Raw genomic sequence first — 26,823 nt, forward strand, 5'->3', positions numbered from 1 at the left:
CCCCCCGAATCCACAAACTCTCGCGAGGTCAATTGGACAGCAAATTATATACTTTATTATTTATTAAATGTGTTGTCAATAGACAATAATCAATAGACAAACAGATTGTAAAGCAAACACAACACCAAACAGTACAAGTTATAAATACAATTTTGAACATATATTTCCTTTCGCAGATCTTCAATACCATAGACTGCTGTTCTATACGAGTGAAAAATACACAACACAAATTGAGAAAAATTAAAACAATTAAAAAATGTCTAAAATAAGCCCTTAATATCTACTTTTTAACAATGTAAACCTTTCAACAATTTAGAAGTAAAATAAATCCAAAAGGCTTGGGCTTTCTGCTTATTTGCAAAATGTATTGTTAAAAAAACACCAGGTTGATTTAAATGACGGGCATATCCAATAACCCTTTGGGACTACCAAGCACTGACATAACTATAACTTTCATACATTAAACATCAAGAATGGCTAATGGTCAAATGCAGCATTTACAGTAGCCTACACCCCAGCCTATCGGCTACACCTGATATGATCCATAGCCTACTGTGCCTTAGGAAAGGCCTGTATTTCTTATGATATACAGACATTGACAAATGCCAGCATTCAGTGTTTGAACCACGTCCTTCCAGGATACATTCAGTAAACCCCATCATATGAAAATAAATGTTGTTATCAAACAATCTGTTTGGAAAAGGAAATGGGTAATAAAAATGTGTGGCCACTAGATGGCGCATTATGCATTTGTCTGCCACCAGAGGCACATTTTCAAAATGCATGTGGCTGCATAAGATGGCCCTGTCCTGGATAAGTATCCAGCTTTAGCTTCAGCTCATCTCCATCTCCAGACCTGCTGATGACTTGAGCGGCACCGAGTCAAATCCATCAGATGTCCTCTACAGGGGGGGGGGGAAACACACACAAACCAAATGTATCCGTTTTGTCCACTGCATCTTGGCCAGGTAGGCCAGGTCCCGATCTATTTAAAAGTCATCTGGTGTCTAAAGTGCAAAGTCAGTTAATGTTTTCATACATTAACATCAACAATTATTAATAAAGTAAACACTTTTAGCCGAAGTAGGATAAGGGAGACCTGTGTGCTGCTACCTGGGAATTAAACCCATGGAGTACACACTTACACACACCCACACACTCACACATACATCCACACACACAGACACAGCCACAGACACACACAGACACAGACACACATGAACACAGACACACAACTAGGTAGATGGCCTAGGTAGGAATCTTGTGCTTATCACACTGACCTTACACAACTATGCCAGAAGAGCAGATATAACTGGTGCACGTTGTGGCTCTGAGACAGGGGGCAGAGGTGAGAAAGCATTACTGTAGCCTACCTCTCTGGAGAAGGACTTGATCTTCCCAAAGAAGGACTTCTTGGTGAGGTAGATGAGTTCATCCTCCTCAGCGTCCTCCCCCTCCATGATGGCGCAGCTATCGGCCGCCGGGAGCTCACACTCCTTCTCTCCCGCCGTCATCATCAGCTTAGAATACTTATACTCCAGTCTGCCAGAGCACACAGAAGAGGGGACAGTGTAGGTGGGAGAGAGAGAATGAGAGAGTGAGAGAGAGAGAGAAAGAGGATAGAGGGGACAAGGAGAGAGACAAAAGAAAGAAAGAAAGAAAGAAAGATGTAAACAGAACGACATTGAGAGACCGACACAACGAGACCGACACGACATTGAGTGCTCCGACAGAACATAAATCAGCCGGTTTAAAAAAAAAAAAAAACACACTTCTACCTCCGCCTAGAGCCTGTTATTTGGTTTGCAAAAACCCACAGCTCCCGGTTCTTCTGGTCCAATCAAAGCAGGGCTGTGTGAGATCTGACTGTCAATCACATTCTGGTGCGCATTCTGGTGTGCAGTCTGGTGCGCACTGACGAGCACAAACTCGATGAGAGGGTGCTCGGTGGTAGTTGGGGAGGGGCATGAGAGTTGTAAACATTCAACATTTTGGCTAAGTCCCCTCAATCTGTCAGACTTGCCAACTGCAGCTTTAACCTGTTATCACAGTCAATGTCAGTATGCTGCAGATGCAACACTTCAAATAGAGCATTCAATATAGGCCACTAGATTTGCACCTTTTCTTTGTAATTTTCGGAAACTGCCTGATTTTCTCGGCTCATGTGTTTGAATGATTACACCTGAATGATTGTTAATGAATCAGAGTATTTAAGGAGCATGTGTTTGTTAGTGCCTTTGCCGAGTTCTCCTGTGTGCCACCTGTATCGTAAGTGTACTCCTGTTTTGAATACTCTTGAAAAGACTTTTGGTTATCAATTTCTCCCTCTTTGAGGTGTTTTTTGTAGGGCTGTCAATCGATAAAAATCGAAAAAAAATCTAATTAATTATTGTGATTAATTAATCTAAATTAATCGCATATATAATTTTTGCTGTGAAAATATTTTAAATATTTAAATTCAAATGAATCATTGAATAATCAGCATTAGTGACATTAAAGTTCAAAAACTCTTATTATTATTTTAATAATCCCCATAATAATCTATGATATGACCTAATATGCTGAGGAAATAAATTCAAAAGTGCTTTGGTAAGAAGTTGTTTTTCACATACAAGGTATTTCAGGCCACAGATATAACCTAGGTCCTAGGGGACACAATGAAAATAAATGAACACTCCCCTCAATGTCAACATAATTTCTTTGCATTGATGTGCGACTTTAGAGTTGATGAACTCCGGGATATGCAAATTCCTTGCTGCAGACATTGCAGAGGACTTTATTTTAATCAACACTTTATTTTTATCAACACCATAGTAAATGTTCCAATCAATGATCTAGGCAGCACATTTTCTTCTCTCTCCTTCATTTTACAGTCTAATGGTTACTGACTACAACGGCTCGGGGTCAAAGGTCATACGGAATCGATTAATCTGTGTTATTTTTTTTAATCAGTTATATTCTCAAATTAATTAATCGAAATTAATCAGTTATTTTGACAGCCCTAGTTTTTTCACTTTGAATTTTTGGCTGGCCTGTTTCAGTGGACTGTCTACTGCCCACTGTTTTTTTTTTTTTTTTTGCCTTGATGGTCATTGCCTATACCTGTGATACTTTGCAACAATCTGCAAGAAAGTCTGTCTGCCTGCCTGTTTTTGTGACTCATTAAAGAGAACTCTGAATCTGACTCCTCTGCATTTTGGTTCATTTATATCTGAGGGTGGTACAGGGGATTCATCTCCACCTTACACTACGGCTACCCGGGTTCTAATCCCCGTGCGGGCCTGACTCGTGATGGTGAGTTTGCATAAGCACAATTTGTCAGACTAGTTATAAAACAAGAAATCTATTAGACATTTGCATACTGCAGCCAGCGTGGTACATTCTCTCCCGAGCAGTGACGTCAGTTAGAGGTCAAATTAGGTCACTCACTTGCGTGTCTTCTTCCAGAAGTAGCAGCTGAGGCTGATGAGCAGTAGGGCGGCGACGCTCCCAATGGACACCCCAAACTTCAGCCAGAAGTCCAATGTCACACACGCACTCACCATCTGGGGGGGCAGTGTCACCCCGCCAAAGCAGTGCAGAGGCTGCTGCCACACGTATGTTGTCCTCTGGACACACACCAATGGACAGACACACCTGGATTTGAGCAGGTACTCACACAGACACATGACAACCAAAACACACATACACATACATACTGTACAGGAATCCAGGCACACACACACTCTCTCTGACCCACCATAATGCAGTCCTGGATGCAGTCTCTCTCACACACACTCTCTCTCTTTGACCCACCATAATGCAGTCCTGGATGCACAGTCACTCATACATTCTCTCTTTGACCCACCATAATGCAGTCCTGGATTCTCTCTCTCATACACACACACTTGTGACTCACCATGATGCCCTGGATGCAGGCACTCTCAATCTTTTTGTAGTGTCTCTCTGAGCAAAGAGGACAGGCGTGCCTGGAGAGCCACAGCAGATGGAAGGAGCAGCCATCACAGGTGCCCTCAGGACATTTACTACACACACACACATATATAGACCACACATAGACAAACAATGGCAAAACATCATTACTATAGTCTAAATGGCATACATTTTTCCTCATGTTACCAATGTTTTTTGATACAGTCTATAAATGTAATACTAGCCTATGTGTTACCTCGGAAGAGAAATTAGGTCATTTCCTGTAACAGAGGGATTGCATCGCAGTCTGATGGTTGTTGACCTTCCTTTTTTACAAGCTTGCGTTGTTTCACTTCCCCTAAGAGCATTATTTAGACAAGAAATATGATGTGCATTTCATTGTTTATCATTTGGGATGGTCCTTTCTTCTTTAGCAAACAATATTAATTCCTGATAATGTCAAAGTTATGATATTGACATAGCAGTGTCACTACAATGAGACATACCTGTAGTAAAATATGACATCAGGTAAGGTGGAATCTGTAGGAAAGTTACCCTCAGGGGAGGTTATTTGATCAAAAGTTGATTTGGTGGTGATCCCTGAAATCAAAAGGTCAATTGCAGATAAACCACAAAATCCCAAACGATAATGTCTCTGCAATGACATCTACAGAACACAATCGACTCGTTTCCTATACATGGATTGAGCCTAGTTTTAGACTGAATTTCTATTGATGTTTTCGTATAGTCTGTAACAGCTGAAAGGCACTCAGGAAGAGGATGGCTACGGATCTCATCTACGTGGGTGTCTCCTATGCCAAATGTCAGGGATAAGGCCAAGTTATAGTACAGACGGCAAATGGCACTTGACAAAATATGACGTAAAAGAGATGCATGCTATAGGGTGTTACTGAGCTTGTCAGGTTCATAAACATTGAAATGAAATGGCAGAGACATATTCTGGAGGTCTCCATTCTGTTGTCTGATGCCATGGTCACATCTGTTGCTGTTTACTTTCATTTCGCGGTGAGATGTTGTTATAGAAAGTTGTTATAGAAACTGGGAGACATTCTATTCAACAACATTCACAGGACTATGACTGAAACATCTGTCGACAACAATATTTTGTCAAATATTTTGTCACCCACCTGGACAATAAATTAATCTGCACTTCTTGCAATCTTACCTATGAGGGTGTCTCCTATGCTGAAGGGCTGGGATGACACCACTGTCTGCCCTCTTACGTCGGTGGGGACGATGGTGGACTGGCACACGTAACCACTCAATTCCTTCCTGCTCTCTGTGATGTTGTCCACACATGTGGCCATCGCTCTGCCCTAAAGGACCAGAAAAGAATGACAAGTGACCACTGCACTGCAATCCATACTGAATCAGTAAGCAAGCATCTAATACCACATATCTCACACATAGAGAGCATTTATCATCAGCCTTTATATGACCTTCCTTTTGGAACTGATGATCAGATGAAGGTATACAGACAGATAGATGGATAGAGAGAGAGAGAAAATGACTGAATACCTCTTCTCCACACAGCCCGATGCTGAACTGCTGGAAGAACTTGAGGCCCTTGGTGGTGAAGCGTGGACTGCTCTGGGCAGCGGTAACGTTGGACAGGGGAGAGAAGTCATAGTGGAGGGTCTCTCCGTCCCTCTGCTTCACGGCCAGCCTACAGTCACTCAGACAGGCAGAGTGGGCCTGGGGACACGGAGGAAGACCTTCCGCAGTTACACTGCTAGATTTGTGTGTGTGTGTGTGTGTGTGTGTGTGTGTGTGTGTGTGTGTGTGTGTGTGTGTGTGTGTGTGTGTGTGTGTGTGTGTGTGTGTGTGTGTGTGTGTGTGTGTGTGTGTGTGTGTGTGTGTGTGTGTGCGCACATATGTATATCATACAATATCTTAGATGATGCAGATGATATAAAACTAGTGGAGGACAGATCTCTATCATTATGGTGACATGTATGGAACTACTTTTGTGTTGCTATTAAGGCGATTTGTCACGATTGTCATTGGTCAACACAACCCATTATTTTTAAGCTGTGGATGCATTGTTTTCTCCATTACCGTGCTCTGTGTGAGTACATGGGAGTTCACTTTGTGTATGTCTATCTGACTCTCTTAACTTGTCGTAGGAAGGAAACCCTACCAGCACAAGATTCTTCCCTGGAACATCATCCCAAAGTGTGTGTGTGTGTGTGTGTGGTTTTATATTCTCTCTCACCTTGTTGCTGTGTGTGTTGGGACCACAGGGGACACAGGCCTCTGGCCCAACCTGGTGCTCTGCGCGGATGATGCTGTTGGCGGGACAAGCCTTACACACTCCGCTGCCCTCCACCATGTAGTGGCTGGCTGGGCAGGGCACACAGGTGGACTCCGCACCCTGCAACAACCCCAGGGCACAGTGGCGACACTCGGACGCCACACCACCGATGACATTGGTGATGCGGATGACGTAGATCTTGGCAAAGTCGGCACTATACAGCTTTTCCTGCAACAAGGAAAAGAAAGATTTGTGCAAAAATATCTGGCTACACTGCCTAAACCTTGCTACTAATCATTTATTCATCAGTAGTACTAATCATTTACTAATCAGAATTCTAACATAACTGTGTTCAGAATGCTTAGTTGAGTAACTCTTTCTGATAACAGATATGTTGAAGTTATCCATTGTTTTGCTGTTGTATTCCTGTTAAGTTTAGCAAGCATTATGAGGTGTGGGTGTAATCTTACTGTGGTTGGCCCTGCGGTGCGCTGGAACCCCCAGGAGAAGCTGACGGTGCTGTTGCTCTTGATGATGTAAGAGTAGGATTGCTTCCCATTAGTCCCCCTCCAGCGCTCTACCACAAAGTTGTTCCTTTCACTCACACCCTGCGAGAGGACAGAACATGTCAACATGAGAAATAAAAATGCGTCTCCATAAATACCAAAAATAGAAACGGCCGTGAACCACTGTGAAGCAAAACATCCCCATAAAGCATAATGACTATAATAATAACGTAGACTTTTAAAAAAAAAAGATTTATTGCCCACCGCCATGAAGTAGAGAACGCAGTTATCGGTACACTTGGTCTCAAACACAAAGGTGATCTTGGACAGCTCTGTGTTCGTCTTATCTGTGGTGACGGTATGAGGCAACCTAGCAAAAATTACCAAAGATTTAAAGATTCCATAACTATACAAAAACAACCATAATATTGATTACTTCAAGAGATAATTAAATGAAAATCTATATTAACCTTATAACTATATCAGGCAATAAGTTCAGACAGTAAGTGTAGCATTAGGCTATATCATATACAGTATCATATGTTGGAAAGGGCTATCTATCCTCTTCTGTCTATCCTGTTGTCTATCCTCTTCACTTAATCTACAGTAAATACATCACTAGCTTACGGCACATACATTCAAAGTACTACAAACAGTTTTGGCTGTAACATTTTTAAAACAGGTATGAAAAGTCTTATACTTATTTTGTATTGGTCAACAATATAATATCAGACTGTAAATACGGCATCATGTAGTGTGGGGACTATGGCATACTGTGTCACTATCCAGCCTATCTTATTGAAGTTGTCTTTATAATCAAAATGTACAGCTCACCTGTACCCCGGGACAGTGAGAGTGAGCAACATATAGCCTGTGTCCATGTCTCCTGGTGTGGTGTACACATACTCCCCCGCCACCTCCCATGCTGTCAAAACACAGTCACTTTTACAAACCCTCTAAGTCATGCCAATGGCGGTTGCCTAATATCAATGAGGACGTGTCAGAGCAATAATACTCAGGATCATTGCCCAGCCCATTGCTCAAAAAACTTCTTCTTATGTGTATCATCAGCTTTACATAAAATAGAATACACTCTTAAAACGAATGTGTTGACCCTATCTGGACACAGAGATGTGTTAAAAACTGTGTTGTTTTAAATGCAAGTTGTGTTATTTTCAACACATGTGTAACAACTAAAAAAGGAAACAACACAAACTGTGTTGTCCCTATCTGGACACAGAGATGTGTTAAAAACAACACAAGTTCTGTTGTTTTCAACACATTCATTTTAAGAGTGTACAATAGAATACAATAGAACAGACAAGGCATGGTAATGCATAGATGTTTCTTTCACAATAGGACATATTCAATGCACACAAATAACATAAAAAAATGATTTCTAGAGAAAATATGTAACTCATCTGAAGCCATGTGTTGCTCAGACTGGTTGACCCTGTTACCTGTGGTTCTCTCTGAGTCACTGTATTCGTTGCTGTAGACGGAACTCTTCATGTTACTGGGCATCCGGTTCCACCACTTATACTCAAACCCCACCACCGGCTCCGTCCCTGCAGAACACTCTGAGCAAACTACACACACACACATCCATTTACATAAGTACACAGGTAAACAAATATAAATACACACACACACACACACACACACACACACACACATACAGAGTGAGAGAGAGAAAGAAAGAGTGTCAAAAGTGAAGCAGGCTGCTGGTTATCAAACCACTCATGTGCATAATAAGAAGATATCTATGCACTGACTGATATATCTGTCTGCAGAGGGAAACCACATTCATTTGGGCCTTCATTACTTCTATTCCATTGTTTTGCATTTCTCCACCTCATCGGTCAGTTATCACACTGTGTTTTTGTGCTCCATCACCTAATATCCTACCAGTCAGCTGTGTCACTGTTGTATCTCTACCTTTCACAGTCACCTTTTGCTATATTCAGGTAACCCACAGCTGAAATCCTAGACAAAACAGCTGTTTCCATCTCAGAGAAATTGAACATATCCTCATTCTGGAGAGAGCTGTTATCTGACCTGGAGAGGATTACTAACAAGTGTGAGGAATGTAAAACGAGGAAACAAACAATGAAGTAATGTGCACAAAACGCCTCCGTCTCTGTCATTCATTTACTCACAAATACAATAATAGGACAAAGTGAAGTCACAGAGAATGAGGAGGTTTCCTAGCAGCTGAATGTGAACATGATCTCCTCTTTCTGGAGTCGTGTCTGTACCTGAGCCGTTGGAGTAGAAGCCATGTGGGCAAGGTTGGCAGGTAGAGGCGTTGTTCATGAAGAAGCCGGGGTTGCAGGGCGGGCAGGTCATCATCTGCCCCGAGGCAGGGAGCTGCACTGCCCCGTCGGCCGTCTCACTGCAGATCTTGGGCTCGATCCACTTGTACATCAGCTGGGTCTGAAACCACAGCAGGACATGGTCTACTATACAAACTACACAAAAGCAATGCACTAATGTAGCATAGGGCCTGTTGACGATTGTTTTTAGAATGCATCTTGGGTGATCCAATCAAAGTGGTCAGCTGAGAGACATTAAGGTTTTCTCATGTATTCAAGGTGTACAGCCGTCACTGGACACATCAGAACACATTAGCGTTTACACTACAAAAGTATGTGGTCAAATGTGTTTCAGACCACCTAGGCAAGCGGTTTGAGTGATCAGATCACAATTCATCTTGGTGAATGTTTACACTTGTATTTAGAACTGACCACTTGTGATCGGATCACCCCAAGTCACATTTTAAAAACAAACGGGGTCATAAAAAAGTTAAAGATTAAACATTAAGAGTGAATGAAATAGTAATGTTCCATATATCTCACAGCTTCAGCAGCAGAGAACTGAACATAAAATGCAAAACAAGACTTGTAGTACCGTCCTGTTGGAGTCACAGGGTGTGTGTGTGTAGAAGTAGTCACCCTCTTTACATGGTGGTCTGGTGAGGCATTCTCCAGAGCCTATACCTGAGGGACACACAGAGCGAGGGGAAAAGCCCCGAGGGATTTAGGAAAATCTCAAAGACATTAAGATCCACTGATAGCATACTGCACCCGTACCAGCCCACATTAAGGAAGCTATACAATGGATGCCCTGGCGAAATGGAAAAATGTCAAGGTCTACATTTATCACCACAACTCTTCAGTGGCAACGTAAATTAATTAAAGGAAATTCCCGCCATTTTTCAAGTACCGGTAGATCTCTATTTCAGTCAGTAATTGTCAGCTGAGAGTCAGTAAACTGAATAATTGCATTAGATGGAAGCCTTCTATGAATGGTGACCCATCAAAGCTAAATCATTTGATTTAAAAATGGTACTTATTCAAGAGGAGGTTGAAAATAGACCGTTTTCTCAGGCAACACAGAGTGTTTGTACCGACATATTACATCACATACCCGCATATTTCTCCTTCTCACACTCCTGGCAGGCAGTGGCCCCTTTGCGCGAGTAAGAGTTGGCTGGGCAGGGGGCACATCGGGACCCACCTGGCTCAGTGCTGTAGGTGCCCGCCTTACAGGGAAAGCACTCGGATGTGTAGGCCACACCTGTAGGGGCAAGGGAGGCTAACTCACTGATTAAGATCACAGCCAACAGACATAGATGCTATAGGCAACACTTCAAATCTAGTATAACCAAAGATACCACAGACCACATTTCCAGCTATTCATCCCGTGACTGCCATACCAACAGAAAAAATTATGTCCAGGATGCAATTTTGGAAGAATCTACAGTAAATAGCTGCTTTCAGACACGTCCTCCTCAGTATATGCGGATCTTTGTCAAACGGAGGTCTGACCCTTCGGGTGATTCAGATATGATGCTAACATTATGCAGTCATGTGTGAACGACACCGATGCACATTAAAAGAATCTCCATGTGGTTGAACAGGTTGAACGTGGTTGAACACAAACATGAACAGAATCTCACAGAATGCATGTTCTTCGCTTTGTTCAGACAGAAGCATATTTACATAATGTCCGTCGGAAATACTAGGAGGGCAGTAGTATAACAGCCGGCTAAGTTCGAAATTCCAAATGGCCGGTTATGTTGTTCAGATATATGCCCCAACCGCTTGACATCCGCAGAACATGCGGACTTACACCTAGGTCTGAAAGCAGCTATTGGCTCAATTTATCTGTGTCTGTAGGTGATCTGCCAAACTATGGTGCTTGGGTTATGCTAGATTTATGTTTTTGCCGTATTTCACATCACTGAGGATAAAACATCTGTCTAGTGGACACATGTAAATAACATCACTTAATAGTAATAGTTTTTGTGAAGCAGGTGGCGGTGGTGGCGACCTGAGATGGCGATGTTGCGCAACAGGATGGGTTTGACAGAGTTGGCGTTGAGGGAGAAGCCAGTGGTTCTCCAGTACAGCACATTATTTCCACGACTCAGCTGTACCTGAGGACACAATAACACAGCACAGAGGCCAAACAGAGGACATCAGTGTGTAGGCAGGCCACAACGAGGTGTCATTTACACACACACAAACACAGACTCTCTCTCACACAGACACACACAGACAGACAGACAGACAGACAGACAGACACAAACAGACACTTTCTCTCTGTGGCAGGTGAATCCTGAGTCCTGAGTGTGACTTTACATGCATGGCACACACACAAGACTACAAACACATACACCACTGACATGCACAAATGCACAAACACACAAACACACACACACACACACACACACACGTAAAGTGCTGTCCTCACATAGTGGGAGTCCCAGTCATTCTCTGTGGTCTTCATCCAGCGGCTTTGTTCCACAGAGGACTGACACTGGTCATTCTGAACCTATATAGTAATCACACATACATTGTATTAGTCAGAGCCATTTTAATCCCACATATAATCAGATATCTTTTAAATGTCATAACACTGCATCACAAGACACCATAACATAATACAATGCCATCTAAACACATTACGCTCCCTGCTCCAACTTGCTACACAAGTTAATGATTACCTGCATCAGCACTCTGGACCAAGCCGAGCGAAAAATGTGCTGCATATATTACCTGTGCCTCCGGAACAAATGGAAAAGCACTACAGTGTATCTCTGAATGGTGTTGGCATGAAACATACATAAAACTCAAAGAAGATGCTGTTGTCTGGGTAGAGGTACTGGAAGGTCACAGATCCAGGCTTCTTAAGACTGACGGCGTAGGACAGAGTGGATGTGCACTCGTCTGTGTTTGAGGCAATGAAGTCCCCCTTTGGTGTCCAGGTGGAACTGCACAAGTGAATGTCAAAAGCATAGCCACTCATTTAGGCTATTTCATAATACAACATAAAATAGACAGAGGCAGTCAGATAGAAATAGGTAAATTAAACAATGGTTTGCAATGGAGTGGACTGGAGACAAACACAGTCTGCGGTTTGTGGCTGTATCTTGAAAGAACATGACAGTCTAACACTTCAATGAACATCTAATCTAATTTCTAATTGAAATTATAATCTGGAACACATAAACATAATGTGCAGTCAAACACAACAAAGGTTACAAAGACGCTCACTTTGAGCAGTTCATGTAGGCGTCCCCAGCATCCATGTTGATGCCGTGGGTGACGAACCCTGGGGGCATGCTATCCCACTCATCAAAGGCCACGCCCGTCCCCAGAGAGTAGGTCCCTGCTGCACACTTCTGGCACTCCTGCGTCTTCATGTCCAGAAACTCCCCCGTGTTGCAGGAGAATGCTGGGGAAACAAAGACAGTCAGCAGTAGTATGTATCAATGTATAGAATATATACCTGTAATATAATACATAGCAACTATGCCTGAAATAAAAAAAACAATTTTACCACATTAGTATTATTTACTAGAAGTGGATACAGCATATTACTAAGATAGTAAGGACTAAATCATTAACTTAAAGGTCTTCAATACTGTGCATTAATGGTATTCTAACGGGCTAAGGGCTAGCATGCAGTAGTTTGTGAAGTTGTTGGTTCAATTCCTGGCTTCCACCGTGGTGCCCTTGAGCAAGGCACTTAACCCGGAGTTGCTCTAGGGAGAATTGCCCTTGTGATATAATTGACATATGTAAGTCACTTTGGATGAAAGCATCTGCTATTTAAATAAATGTAAATGCTCACTTAACATAAAGCTCAGCAATAGTGTGCACTAAAGGTATTCCTGTATATGAAGTAGCAAAGTCCTTTTAGGCAAGTCCCTCCACTCGGCGGCCATATACCAACGTTTTATGGGCACTCATCGGGCACAGTCTTTGGGTCGAACTGCGCGTGCGCAAGGCTTCACGACACCAATCTTGCTCCAGCGGCGAGATCACAACACATGCTTGACACGATGTCTTCACAACAAACCATATGATTGGCTCAATGTATTCACATGTCGACGTTTTGCCAAGGAAGGGGTGGGATATGTGTAGACAACAGCCATATTGGCGTGACAAACTAGCCCCATGCATTTCTATGGAGTATTTTTTGAGTGCTGTGTCTCCACATTAGAAAGTCTCTGGAAGTAGTCTGGCACTCAAAGTACTGATAACATCAACAGTAGATATACTAGAACACTTTACTGTATGGTAGGCTGGGCATCAATAACGTCTTGTCAGGAATATGTATCAGATGCCTAAAAGATTGCAGCAAGCATGTCAGTAGTATGCATTCCTATGAGACGAGGTCACTGGTAGGGTAGATACTCACTGCACTGGGTGCCTTTGACAGGGTCTGGGAGGTTAGTGCAGGTGTTAGGTTTGTTGGGCACTCCTACCCTCCAGCGAGACCCCAGCACATCACACTCTGTGTATTCATAATGGTAATCCGACTGAGGGAAAGAAAACAACAGAAATATAACTCTCAGCCGAGGAGATGTTGACAAAAGTAAATAGTTTCAGGTTTCTTTAAGTTTGCCCTCAGTGAGGTCCTGTGTTTGGCCTTGCTGTGCAACCACAGCCAGGATGCAACCATAGTTTCAACTTAATTCAATTAAAATGTAGTTTATTTACTGTATACTGTATGGCTCCATCAACAACTAAGATTGTCTCAGGGAACTTTACAAAGCCCAAAGTCTTAGTGCTCTTACATCGGCGATATTATGAAATCAAAGACCATTTTTATTGACTTTGTAAAGAACTGAAATTTGCTACCACTGATAACCAGGTAGAGCTATCAGAAAACGTAATGCATGACATAAAATTTCTCTGGAAGTGAAACGGTCCTTCTGTTCCAACGGTGGGGTAGATAAATATTTGCGCGGAGACTGCCCCACCTTTATCTTAATCACCTCCATCAAGGATGTCTGGTGACTCCTGTCCTAACAGAGGATTCGTTTTCCTAAGGTTATTTACATATCAGGTGAGTGTGGTGCAAGTAAACACCAAAACATTGCAGGTAAAACCATGCAATAAACAATCTGTTTGTTAATCTGTTTTTTTCCCCCTGATAATCTAAAGAGCCTAATAAACTACTGACAAATCCCCGAAAACACACATCACTTTGCCAGCGAACATTGAATGGAAATGGAAAAGCATTGTGTGCTGGCTGAGTGTGTGCTTATTTTTGACACAAAGTGGGTCTGAATGCCACCTGTAGTGTAAGCACAAGCACTTAGCAGAGTCAATTTGACCCCCACACAGTTAGAACAAGAGGATTAATAGTTAACAAGAACAACACACAGAGACTGGTATTTGTTAGTGCTGCTACATTAGTTGTGCGTGTGTGCGCGTGTGTGTGTGTGTGCGATAACTGCCATATGCTCCACAACACTACCTTGTAAAATAACCCACATCTCCATATTAATAACATGATCATCACCATGGCAACAGAACATGATGACACACTATCTTTCCTCTGGCCTCGGTGGCCTGCATTTGCACACCCTCGGACACACACACACTGTCCCCTCCCCTCTCTTCATTTACCTGAAAGAACTCTAACCTTCAACTAAAGCTGGACCTAGTACACATAATGCCAGAGACATATGTCACAGCATATTCAATGGAAGAAAAATAATGACTAAATGTTTTTTCTGGATATAAATATACTCTCGAGCAATGGCCTCTTCTGTTGAAAGGAGGCTGCTGAAATTTACATTGAAAATCAATAAAGGCTGATTTAAAAAAAAAAAAAAAAAAAAGAAAGGTTAATGTATATTCTGAGATGGCAATGCCCTGCTCAGTTACAGGTTGCCACCTGTTGAAAAGTACAAATGAAATCTTGATAATACTAAAACGGTCCTGATGGATCTACCCCCATGGCAGTTATGTAAATACCAAAAAATTAAAAGTAGGCCATATAGTGAGATAACCCAGAAACTGGGCACTGCTTTCACTACCTCCTGCTCATAGGGCATTGTACTGGACTTCCTAAACTGGTAGTTGGCTCTCTCATGAAAACAACAGTTGTAAGGTGCAATAAATCACTGAAATAACATCAGAAATGACTGTCCACTGCTAAACTGTGAAAGTTTACACTTGCAGTACTTCTGTTCCATGGCTCCTCTAATTGGTCAGTGGTGTACTGCCACACATTGTTTAAGAGCCACTCTTGTTTAATAAATGTATTATCTTAGATTAGGTTTCTGAAAAAGTAGACATTTTTGATATCCCTTTGGGAACATTCACATTAATAACTTAATCATTACTACATACAGAATTCACAAAACACTAGTTTTGGGATTAGTTGTCTTCCATTGTGGTACAAGCCAAACACTTGACTGAAACCTATATCTCAGCATGTACACTGCTTTAAAGTCAAGGTAAGTCAAGTCAGTTTTATTTTTATAGCGCATTTAACATGCACAGAGTGCAACCCAAAGCGCTCAAATCACAAGCCAGGCTGTACACAAGAGTTGTTGATTAATAAATGTATGCTAGCCAGTCGTACCATCTGCCACATCACCTGAACACAAACCAGGGAAGGCTAATGATGAAACATATGGACTGTTCACACACACACACACCTTGTGTGGGAAGACGACTGGTGTGTTTTATAGCTCTTGATAAATGAACCACTATGCATTGTATTTCTTGTTTTTGTTTGTAGCCAACGTAAGAGAATACTACTAATACTAATTTAATTATAGACACACTGCAGGTGTTATAGACAATTATTTCTATAATAGAGCAGGACATGAAGCCCTGCAGCACTACTATATGTACTCCATTGTGCATTCTAACTGTAAATGTATAAATGATGAAATGTCGAGCAGACCAGACTTTTGTGCGTTATGAAAATCAATCAAACAAAAAGTGAAATGGAAAGTGACCCACACTGGCACACAGGACTGTATTTATGTCAATGTGAATAATGCTATGCCTCAGCAACAAACTGCTGATCAATATACTACTTCATGCATTATGGAACTATGTTGCGGGCTGAATGAGTATCTCGTCTGAATGTTTTGGCGACAAAAGGGTAGGCTATCACTTCATTAACATAGGCTACAGCATCATTCATTAATATCGGCTAGAAAAGAATTGAGAACTTACCTCTTTACACATGGGTAAATCTTTCGACTCGATCTGAAATGCCAAAAGTATTGCCAGAAGTGGATACACAACACATCTGACATGTGTCAACCCAAGCAGAGGTCGCAGCAGGTAGTACATTGCTTATTAAAACGTACACAAACACTGTCTTATTAAACATATAAACAATACGCTAGCTATGGTCCATATGTTTCCTCAAATGGCAGCCAGTGTGTAGTTGTGAACTTGTCTCAATGACTGGCAAATCAGGCTGATACAGTCTTGTAGATCTGTTGCCTCGCCGGTTTGCGTTGAGCGCGTAATTGGCTGAAGCTCTCTCATTGGTTGTGAATAACGTTCTTAGAAATTGGGACAGTAGCTAAACAAATAGCTCATCATGAGCAGGCGCAAAGCTATAGCCTAGGCTATTGACAAGTTATGGCTATATATTTTGTATTTCGTTGTAGGCTACCAAACTGCACAACCTGCCGTTTGAACCATGGTAATTGTGCAACTGGCAAATTCGTTATAAAATAATGGTCAGAGACAGAAGACTCAGAATATTTTAAATATTAAACGTAGGTCTATATGTAGCCTTATATAGACAGCGTTCTGTAGCTTAATGCTGATGCAAAACAATTGTTTTAGATAAATTAATTTACTGGCTGCATGTTTTATTAATGTATTTGTTTGTTTTTACAACATTTTGCCTTTCAACCAAATACCTCATATGCCAGTAAATCTACAGTTGCAACAAGGAAGAGAGCAACCATAGACTGTCTATGAGCGCAACAAATTGGTCGGAAGTGCGCAATATTGTTCTGACCCTAAACTTGGTTTGTGCAGTCACACACCGTCTCCAAGCAACGGGGTTGACACGAAAACATGGTGTCCGCCAAATTCTGATCGTCGAACAATAGAATGTAGAAACAATTTTGTTTTGTTTTCTGTTTGTCGAGCCTTCACCATTTGGTAGACCGAAATGGCACGGAAGTGTAACCCATACCCGTTCCCTAGACATGAAAATGATCATACTTTCACCGGGACTAAGGAATGCCAGGTAGGCCGTTCTTAGCTGAGGGACTGCTCTTCTCGAAAGCGTCATTGAGCAACCCGGGGAGATAGGCCTATATTGTAGTATAGCCTATTATTTCACCGATTAACCACGCTTTGGATAAACGCTACCCCAGAACGACTATCGTATAGAGATAGTAATATTGGTTTTCCTAACTTTATTATAGAAACACCCATTTGAAACGCCGATCCACGTCGCGCAGAATGAGAGCCCCTGGAGTCGTCTCAATGACACAGCCACTCTGGCCAGTGTAAGGCGAAACGTGTGCTACTATGATAAAGAGGTGAGGCATATTAACCTTTGGGTAACATAATAATAGCCCTTGACTGAGTTTGTCAGGTGGTAAAACATAGGCTTCTGAAATACATTAATAATCCCAGTTAAACCTCCCATAAAAGGCTCCAAGAGACAGTCTCGACTTTCATCTCAAGTCTACTTATGACCACCATCAAGAATTCCTAGGCAACAAGAATGAAACTCTTTTTCAGCGAGAAACCTATTCTGATGATCATGGGTGAGTGGATGTAGACTTTGATTGTGCTTGGAACATCCATTTACCATATTAAACCTATGCAGGCCTACTCACAAATGTATGCTGGAGAGCTGACAACTTTTATTTGAACCTTTTGCCTTAGTCTTCTTTTTTACCTGAAGTCATGCTTCTTGTTAACATCTGGCTTACACTAAAGCAAAGGGGAGAGGAACAGATGCCATTATAAGCATTCCTCAAATTCTCCCCATATTATAACAGATCTCTCCTTTGCCATTTTCCTAATAACAAAGCATCTTAGAATCTTAAACACTAGACTCTCCAAAAGACTTAAGAATTAACAAATATACTGTTTATTTATGCCTAGTTTAAGGAAGGCCTAAAGTGCCTCAAACCACATGTAATGATGTAAACATGTCACCATTTAAGGAGGATACTGAAGAACAGACAGAAGACTGAGGCGCCCCAGTGTGGGTTTGAGAAGAGGGAGATTCGGCTCTGGGTCAACCCACAGAAAGCTTCCATCTACAGCATCCAGGGAACCATAGGTGGGTTTGGGTTGTCTACCGCAGTAGGCTACCACAGAGTTTTCAAGTACATGGATTAGTGACCAACCTGGGTAAGATATCTCATTGCAAGAGTTCACCAAAGTCCTTATAGGCAAGTCCCCTCACGCGGTGGTCAGGTACCGCAGTTATCGGGCAGCTATTTTCCTATTCAAGTGAATAGGAAGGCATATAAGGGTTACTTACATTACAGGAAGGGGCGGGATATGTGTAGACAACTTTCTACTTGTCTCCTTCTGACCAAGTAGTTACAGGAATATAGTTATAGGAACTGTCCACTTCTAAACAGTTCCACTAACTACTCTCCCCCAAAACCGGTTTTGCCACTTGCATTCACACTGGCCAAGTAGCCATAGGAACTGGTTGCCGATTCAAATTAAAATTGCCCATTCAACTTTGGTTGACAGTGACTTATAAGTTGGACCAATCAACATAGACCGAAGTCACTAAGGGTTCCTATGCGAAAAAGGGAAAAGACCCTGCCCTGAAGTAGGAGCTGAAAGAGTTACAGGAACTGTGGTCAGCGGAACTTAACCCCCAAGTTGGTCCGGTCGGAACACAAAGAAAAAAAGGGTTCTAGGAACTGCAAAAATCCCTTCAGTGGGAAAGGAACTATTGACGTTACGAACTAATCCCATGCATTTCTATGGAGGATTCTTTGAGTGCCGTCTCCTCACAAAGCTTCTGGTTAAACCTCCTGAAAGAAAGGCCTTTTTGCTTTGTTTTTCTAGCTGAATTGACCCATATAGGGCTCTGCCCTTGGAGGGTTTAACCAGGTTGGTTACTACACTTGAAAATACCCCACAGATGTTACTGAACTGTGTGACTGGTTTAGGCAGTGGACAAATGGGTCTTTTCTAAACACAATTCAGATACATTGCCAAAGGCTCTTCATCATTAACATTCTTTAAATGAAGCATTGCCTACCTGGTCACCTTACCTGAATTGTAATTTGTAAGTCATTTATTTATTTGAAAAGGGAGAGTGCACACACACAAACATTAGATGTATTATGCCATGCTGTAGCAAAACTGCTCATTTCCAGGGTCTGCAACCTTTTGAGTTCAAATAGACAAACAGCAGAATTTGGGGCTAGTTGTTAGTCTCGCAGTCTTTCCAATACATTGACTTATTTGTGGCAGCTCACCACAATATTTAACATCGACCACCACACAACGATTTTCCAGGTTGTACTAAATTGTGCTTAAATCTGGTTAGCATCATAACCACGCTGCGCTAATTTGTTAAAAACGGTTGCATTCAAGTAAATTCTGGAAATACCCCCACAAATAGAACTCAATTCTGTGGGAAACACTGGTCTCGGATACTAAGACGGACGGGTGATTTCATGCGACCATTGTTTGCCCCTACAGAATCCCATCACAACGCATCTACCAATCGTGGCTACTCGAGGAAACACGATGGAGGATTCTACTCAACTTAATGGCTCCAAGCTTTGATAATGATACGTGACTCATTGTTACAATGCCCATGGAAAATAAACAAATTAGGAAAACATAAAACGCACCGAGGTTATTTCAAAGCCCTACTTTAGTCTAGAATCACTGTATAAACAACCAAAAAACCTTTTGCCCAATACTGAGAGTTACCATTACGTAGTTAGTTCAAGGTAACGTTAGCATAGATAGCTAAATTAAGCCGAAACATCTGAGTTCAGTGGCAGCATGTTGTGGTAGGATCAGAATCGCCTCTATACTCATTGTCCGGGCGAAAGCAAGGGTTAAAACCCAACGCCTCTTCCGAACTAGTATATCTGATCAATTCATCACTTCAAACCACAATTTCTTGTGTATGCCCCAAAGTTTGTGAGATGCCTCATGCACATCGCCAAGCTGGCTCGCATATCGGATTTTATCATTTCCGAATCGGACGAGGGCAGAAATCCGATTGGATCAAATAAGATCACGGTGTAGATTTTTAAGAATTATACAAACAACACAAACATTCAAGCACACATCTCTCCACACATCACATTCAAGCACACTCTCACTCACTCACTCACCAAACATAGACCAAACACCACACGAACAATCATTCAAATGAAACACCTCCGGGTTGTGGGTAATTTATATGATTTGGTGACGTCAGATTGCTGAGAGGTCTATTGAAAATGTGAGCGCGCCCCCAGTGGTGGGGAGGAGGACATTGCAGTCAGATGTTGATGAGAAAAAACATTCAAAGATAGTCGCTAGTAAATATTCGAGTAGGATGTCCCCAACGATTACCGCAGCCATAACATGCGGGGACAGTGTGCCGAGTAGCCTAATGTGAATTTGGGTAGGCTAGATGATGACAGAGGTGTTCATCGGTCACCTTGTTCGCAGACGAAGACTGCTGCCCTCTACTGTTCTCTACATTCCTGCACATGCACACATCCTCTCTCACACCCGCGCACAAAAAGAAAACCAAAAGATTCATCCATGGCAACCCTTGCAAAAATAACAGCAGATTTGTGTCAAAGTAGCAGTTTTTGGGGAAGTTTATAGGCTATGCAGGAATGCAGTATTGTGTACATGAAAAATGCATTTCAACTAGGCCTACCTCACTTTACTGCAAAAATGCAGTATTTTGGACATGAAACTTAAAAATGGCAATATAACTGCACATTTTTGCAGTTTTCTGCCTAAATTCTTTTCAATTTCATGCCATGAGATTTGTGTCCTTGTGTGTGTGTGAACTGTGAAGCATTAGCAGCTCAAATGGGTGAGACAGAAAATCTGGCGGGGAGAAGGGCGGGGGGGCCCCCGAGTTATCTTCGGTTAAAAGGAGCACGGGTGTCGACGGCAATTAGCTAATCTTGTGTTCAGTGGACTCAGGACTGTGCTGCTAGTTAATCTTGAATGGTGTAATGAGATTGAGCGGAGGCTGTCTACTACCAGTGTTGATAGTGCCGTACTAGCCACACTGACGTCTGGACGCTCACCGTCAACTGCACGATGCTGGACCTGGGCGCAGCAAAGAGACAGGCAGCTATCACTGTTGAGGTGAGTATCATTTTTATACTTTACCTCAGTACAAAAACTCAGTAAAAGTGAAGTCAGTTAAAGATGACCGCAACACAGTGGAGAGAACATGAGAAAGTGAGGAGTGTGATAGTATGACCTCCATTGACTGGAAGCTGCTAAAGACCACAGCACTGAAAACATGGGCAGCCTACAACATCATCTGTGCCTCAGTTGTAAACCTGATCAAAAGTCATGGAAATCTGGAGTGGTGATGATAATGATGTAATTGTGATATGAATAAATGAAATTCTAGAAGACTTACAAATCTAAACGTAAACAAAAATATGTTTTATCAGCATATATTTTCTGTTAAGGAAAACACCTAGTGTCCGGTAAGATGTCAAACATCAGACTAATCACTTAATGCCATGTTCTGTTGACTCTGTCTGCACTGGAGGTCACATAGACCATCACAAACCATCTGTGTATGTGCTTCATAGTATTATCATCACACACTTTCTTAAGTCTCTGACCCTGAGGTGTTAGCCATCGTATCCCTTCCAAAAGCAAAAGTGCCATTGTATATTCATAATGTGCGTATTGTGGCAGAACAACGTAAAATTCTTTGTCTTGTCCAGCACACGTTTCATCCAAAGAAAGAAAGACAACGAGAGGTCACACAGGTCTGGTAGGAAAACAAACAAACAAACATACAAACAAACACACACACACGCACACACAAACACATACACACACACACACACACACAGAGGCCCCTTGGATCCCACTGCAAGTGTGGCACTCTGAGGATCAGCCACTATTTATCCCTCATTTCCCAGATAAGCACCCTGCCGGGCTTGCGGGCAGGCAGAGAGAAGCAGGGCAGCCTCTGGAGGCTTACCAGTGCCCGAGATAGCAGAGAGATCCAAGTGCCATAGATAGCAGCCCATCCCGATATACGGATGGGCACGCAGGCATGCCAGACATGGCGGACATGGCAGCGTGGCATGACTGTTGCAGATGTAAACTGAGGTCACTGGTGAGATGCTGAGCAATAGCAACCATCTAATCGGCTATCATGGCACCTCCATGTACGAGTCAAGTTAGGTTGGCATGCTATCTCTCAAGCCACACTTTAATCTTTCATTCCACTTTCTTTTTTAAGTTTTAATCGTTGGGAGTCAGCGTACTTGTGAGGTTATAACTGAACTGCACTTTTAATATGGAACTCTAATCTGTGTCAATTGTGATGTGTTTTATAGAGTTGACATGGCTTATGTATGCTTTTGATTTTGATTGATTGGTTTGGCTTTGTTATTACAGTGACTTCCCATGTATTAGCCGCACTGTGTATAAACCGCATGGCAAGCCCCTGTGTATTAACCTCATAGCTGAAGAAATGTTGCCATGTATAAACCTTGGTTAGAAATTACAGAAATTTGAACAAATGGGTCAGCCAAATCAGTAATTCTATACCACGATTATATACATTATTCCTATATTACATATATTGTACATGGTTAAAGATGTTCATTAGTTTGAGTATCATCACTTTTAATGGCCTTCAATTTGACTTATTTTTAACATTCACTGTGGCCTTATTTGATATTATATTTTATTGCATATGCATAATGGAAGTCACTCCATAATCTTTCAAGATGATATGAGGTTAAGCCAAGGGGGAGTATGGTATATAAGCTAGACTTGACTTGATAAAAATTCAGATTGGATCAATCACAGTTACCTTAACACTGCACCAGTCCCATGCACCAGTCTCAAGTGAATAAATTTCACCTAGCCTACCTGTGAGCCCAGTGGGCATGTCCTCTTTTAGCGCTTAGGTAACTGCAGTCTAAATCCATCTGAGGTCATGGAAGACTCCAGTGGCGTCTCTTACATTGGTGGCACTGGTACTAATGAGGGCATGTGCCACACTGGTATTTTAAAATGTTGATTTGGTTCACGCAGGAGAAACACGAGGTCAACATGTTACAACATGCAGTATACAGTGTGAATGAAATGCAAAAGAAAACAACTACTATGACTTTAAAATGATGGAAATGTTTTGTTTTGTTTGTCCCATAACTGAACCTCCGTCTTCAGCGACCTGGTTTTCGTCACCATAAAAAAGGTACTAGAAACCTTTTTTTTCTACACTCTTAAAACTCTTGCATTGTTTTTAACACATTTCTGTGTCTAGATAGGGACAACACATTCGTTTTAAGATATGCCCTTTTCAGGGATTGAGTGATTGCACTTTCATTGAGTGATTTCCATAAGTAAAAATCACACCATTTTGCATTTTCATGTGGTAGCAGTTCACAATAAGATTAGCAGTTCACAATTAATTTTCACAATTAAAGATCATGTTTCTGATATTTGTCTTGCATTCTGCTCACTTTACAGAGAACTTTGTATGTCAATCATCTGTGTCGCGCTCGGCGACAGAGAATGGTGAGGAGGTCACCATATTCCGGAAGCTCAACGCCACTTCCCCAGAGACGCCCAGTCACCAGGGCCTGCACCGGGAGCTTCTCCTCAGCCACAAGAGGTGAGCAGGGCGAAGGGGCCATCTGAAGCAGGTGGATGGGCAAATGGTTGAGCCACACAGCTGAAATTCATAATATAAATCAGCATTGATTTACACATTGAAATAACAAAGGGGAAATCATTCCCTGACCTGTATTACACAAATAGATAAGGATAATATTGCACTGTCTAATGTTCAATGTTTTATTGAAAATATTGTATACCATAGCATAATTCATGGAGGCTCTCTCACGATGTCCTTTGTCCAGTTGGTCTTGCTCTTCTATGTAGTTTTTAAAGAATTTTTACCTTTACAAGGGTGATGAATTTCCCCTGGGGATCAATAAAGTATCTATCTATCTATCTATCTATCTATCTATCTGACACATACAGTCTGAATGCACCACTGCAGCTTTAGGTGTCATTAAATGTGCTATATGTGAGTAAATAAAGATATCCCTAGAAGGCTCCTAGCCCATCCTCCAATAATACCACTTTGTACCTCAAGGGGTGCTATTGAGTCACTGTACCAAGAACAGCAAGGCAAAGCAAGATTATTGCATTATGCCATCACATGGCGACTTCAAGATAACTCAGATTCTACATATAGTGGGATGATGATGTCAATATAAAGAAGTTGGTCAATTACCTAACAAAGCATGATGTGAGATGTGATGTGACCCATAGCTGAAATGTGATCAGGAAACATCCCTTGTAGTCATGTGACCTGTGTGTGTCCAATCAGAGGCCTGCACCTGGAGGAGAAGCCGGAGCTGAAGCGCGTTCTGGAGCAGCGGCGGCTGGACCAGGACCGGGAGCAGGAGTTGGCCCTCCGCCCGCCCTCTGACCTGGAGCAGGAGCTCCGCAAACGCCAGCTCAGGCTGCAGGAGGTGAGCCAACTACTATACATACATATTCTCTCTGCTTTTATCAGTAATTCCATTCCTTTCCACACAATGTGAAAACCATATTGGCAAAATTGGAGAGTATGTGAAGTAAGTGATTTATTGAAGCCACAGCATTTATAACACATATTTCTTTCAAATGACTTCCCTGTTGATTGGGCACAACTAAACAACTGTAAATAACTGTATAAGCTAGCTGTCTCTGATTAGTTTGTCTCTACTATGCTAAATAACTGTCTCTGATTAGTTTGTTTATTTGCTTAATATAGCTGTCTCTGTTAGTTTAGTATTCCAGAACAAAGTGACAGACAGTGTGGGTGTGGCAACACCTGTGTCCATAAAAAGTGTGTGGTTGTGTGTGTGTGTGTGTGTGTGTGTGTGGCGGGGGAGGGGGGGTTGAGCAAATTTCCCTTACAGTAAAAGTGATGTGTCCGTGTGTGTGTGTGTGTGTGTGTGTGTGTGTGTGTGTGTGTGTGTGTATGTGTGTGTGTTGTTACCATGTGCTGCAGTATGAACAGGAGGAGCTGAGGAGGCGAGAGGGCCAGGTGAACATCCCCGAGTTTGTGCGCGTGAAGGAGAAGCTACGACACATTAACCTGTGTGACGAAAGTGCCTGAGACACCATTCCACAGCCAGAGTCTGGACGCGAGTCTGGACCGGAATGTCCTTTCCTTTGTGACCAGTGAAAAAAAGTTGTTAGTGTTAGTGTTAGTGATGTCAACAATGTATGGGAACACATTGATGATGAGTGGACTGACATTATAATAGTGCTGAATACCCAAGCTGATTTTCTTCATACTTAGAGGCAAAAACTTCTAACTGAAGTGAATATTGAGCCTGGTGGTTTGGAGTAATTGTTCTGTGAATGCATTATTTTCTATTTCATCTTTTTTTTTACTTACAAGAGAAAGAATGTGAAAACAGGCCATCCCTGTGTCATTGTCTTAAGTTTGACCAGTTCTTTCAAATACCATTTGTATTCATAATTGATACTATAATTATTTTATCATTTGTAAGAAACCCATGTAATGCTATACTGTAGAAGGCAGGACAGTTACATACAAGCACACATGACCTTTGCTATGGTCAGACTGATGCTTATAAAGGGGGAAATTACATACAAACAAATAAACTCCTTTGACCATGTTTCCAACCTTCATTTTACCTCACTTTCTTCGGGACAAAACCAACAGGTTAGGATCTTTGACATATTGTATATGATGTCCTTTTTTATCATGCAAATATATTCAACAATTTTAATGTCAGAAGTATTATGAAAATTTCAGCCATTGTGCCTGGCTGGCTTTTCATTTACAAACGTTTCCCTATCAACTCACAACAGGATTATCATTTATTAATTCCACTGAATGTCTGATGTCACCTAATCATTTTGATAGGCCAATGTGTATATTGGACATTGACTAAGAGTTAGTTTATGACATGTCCATCTCCATGTGTGTGTCGGCTGTGGACGCAGAGGCTCTGGAAACATCCGATAGATTCACAGGTGGCTCCCTCCTAAACCCCAGGGGCCAGAGCAATCCCCCCCAAAGCTCTCTTCTCCCCATTCTCATGGAAATGAAGGGCATTTAATTAGCTGAGTCTTTTCATTTCGAAACGTGCCGTGGAAGGAAAGCTCACCATCTGCTCTGACAGCCATGGCCCCTGCTAGCTGCCTCCCCATCTTCTTTGAAAAGTGAGTAGGCCTAACCCCGACTTGAGCAGACAAACAGGGGTGTGGCTGCTCTGTGTGTGTAGCTTTGTGTGCGTGTTTGCATACTTGTGTGTGCGTTTTGGGGGTGGGTGTTTTGGGGCATATTTGAGTAGGAGGGCATTAAGTGCCCTGCGTTAGAGACACACTGCCCCCATCTTATATTCTCATTATGATAAACATTCATATTCCATCCAAGTCACAGACAGAGACCCACTCATAAAGGGAGCTCTGCAGAGGCAAAACTGAAATTAATACTTGGGCCTGAAGCAAATGAGCAACACAATACCGGTGAAGGAGTCTGTGTGGACACTATTCATCAGGCCGAAGGGACTATTCACCAGCTGTCTCGGGCACTCGCCTCTTGTTTAACTTTTTCACTGCTCCATTGTTCCTTGGCCCCCTCTCAGTG

At 42.0% G+C, this 26,823-nt stretch overlaps 3 protein-coding genes and 1 non-coding gene across 5 annotated transcripts; 2 read left to right on the top strand and 2 right to left on the bottom strand.

Moving 5' to 3' along the window:
• Positions 1-32: 32 nt before the first annotated feature.
• elapor1 (endosome-lysosome associated apoptosis and autophagy regulator 1) lies at positions 33-16,504 on the bottom strand. Its single transcript, XM_076275779.1, has 22 exons — positions 16,191-16,504; positions 13,405-13,525; positions 12,255-12,435; positions 11,824-11,971; positions 11,452-11,532; positions 11,029-11,134; positions 10,123-10,272; positions 9,604-9,692; positions 8,952-9,129; positions 8,154-8,282; positions 7,528-7,618; positions 6,958-7,063; positions 6,658-6,795; positions 6,149-6,415; positions 5,452-5,628; positions 5,099-5,249; positions 4,419-4,512; positions 4,169-4,270; positions 3,899-4,025; positions 3,430-3,608; positions 1,374-1,542; positions 33-902 (listed from the first exon to the last, which is right to left on the bottom strand). The coding sequence occupies exons 1-22, from the start codon at positions 16,308-16,310 to the stop codon at positions 834-836; spliced, it is 2,973 nt and encodes a 990-aa protein (XP_076131894.1). The 5' UTR covers positions 16,311-16,504; the 3' UTR covers positions 33-833.
• cfap276 (cilia and flagella associated protein 276) lies at positions 16,227-19,802 on the top strand. Of its 2 annotated transcripts, none has more exons than XM_076275781.1 (5): positions 16,227-16,301; positions 17,411-17,527; positions 17,643-17,758; positions 18,164-18,282; positions 19,674-19,802. In XM_076275781.1, exons 1-5 carry the CDS (start codon positions 16,272-16,274, stop codon positions 19,742-19,744), a joined length of 453 nt encoding a protein of 150 aa, XP_076131896.1. In that variant the 5' UTR covers positions 16,227-16,271; the 3' UTR covers positions 19,745-19,802. The 2 variants fall into 2 exon arrangements, with proteins under 2 accessions (XP_076131896.1, XP_076131895.1); XM_076275780.1 differs by lacking the exon at positions 16,227-16,301 and adding an exon at positions 17,147-17,229.
• Positions 19,803-19,994: 192 nt separating this feature from the next.
• LOC143115667 (small Cajal body-specific RNA 2) lies at positions 19,995-20,325 on the bottom strand. Its single transcript, XR_012985270.1, has one exon.
• A 932-nt stretch (positions 20,326-21,257) lies between these two features.
• On the top strand, positions 21,258-25,848 carry LOC143115020 (protein FAM107B). Its single transcript, XM_076276855.1, has 5 exons — positions 21,258-21,305; positions 23,370-23,397; positions 23,673-23,817; positions 24,541-24,685; positions 25,210-25,848. Exons 1-5 carry the CDS (start codon positions 21,258-21,260, stop codon positions 25,315-25,317), a joined length of 474 nt encoding a protein of 157 aa, XP_076132970.1. The 3' UTR covers positions 25,318-25,848.
• The last annotated feature ends 975 nt before the right edge of the window (positions 25,849-26,823 follow it).

This window comes from Alosa pseudoharengus, unplaced genomic scaffold (assembly GCF_046254945.1).
Source record: "Alosa pseudoharengus isolate Yale_2024_CS ecotype anadromous, Long Island Sound unplaced genomic scaffold, YU_APseudo_1.1 YU_APseudo_1.1_scf_9, whole genome shotgun sequence".
Lineage (NCBI taxonomy): Eukaryota > Metazoa > Chordata > Actinopteri > Clupeiformes > Clupeidae > Alosa > Alosa pseudoharengus.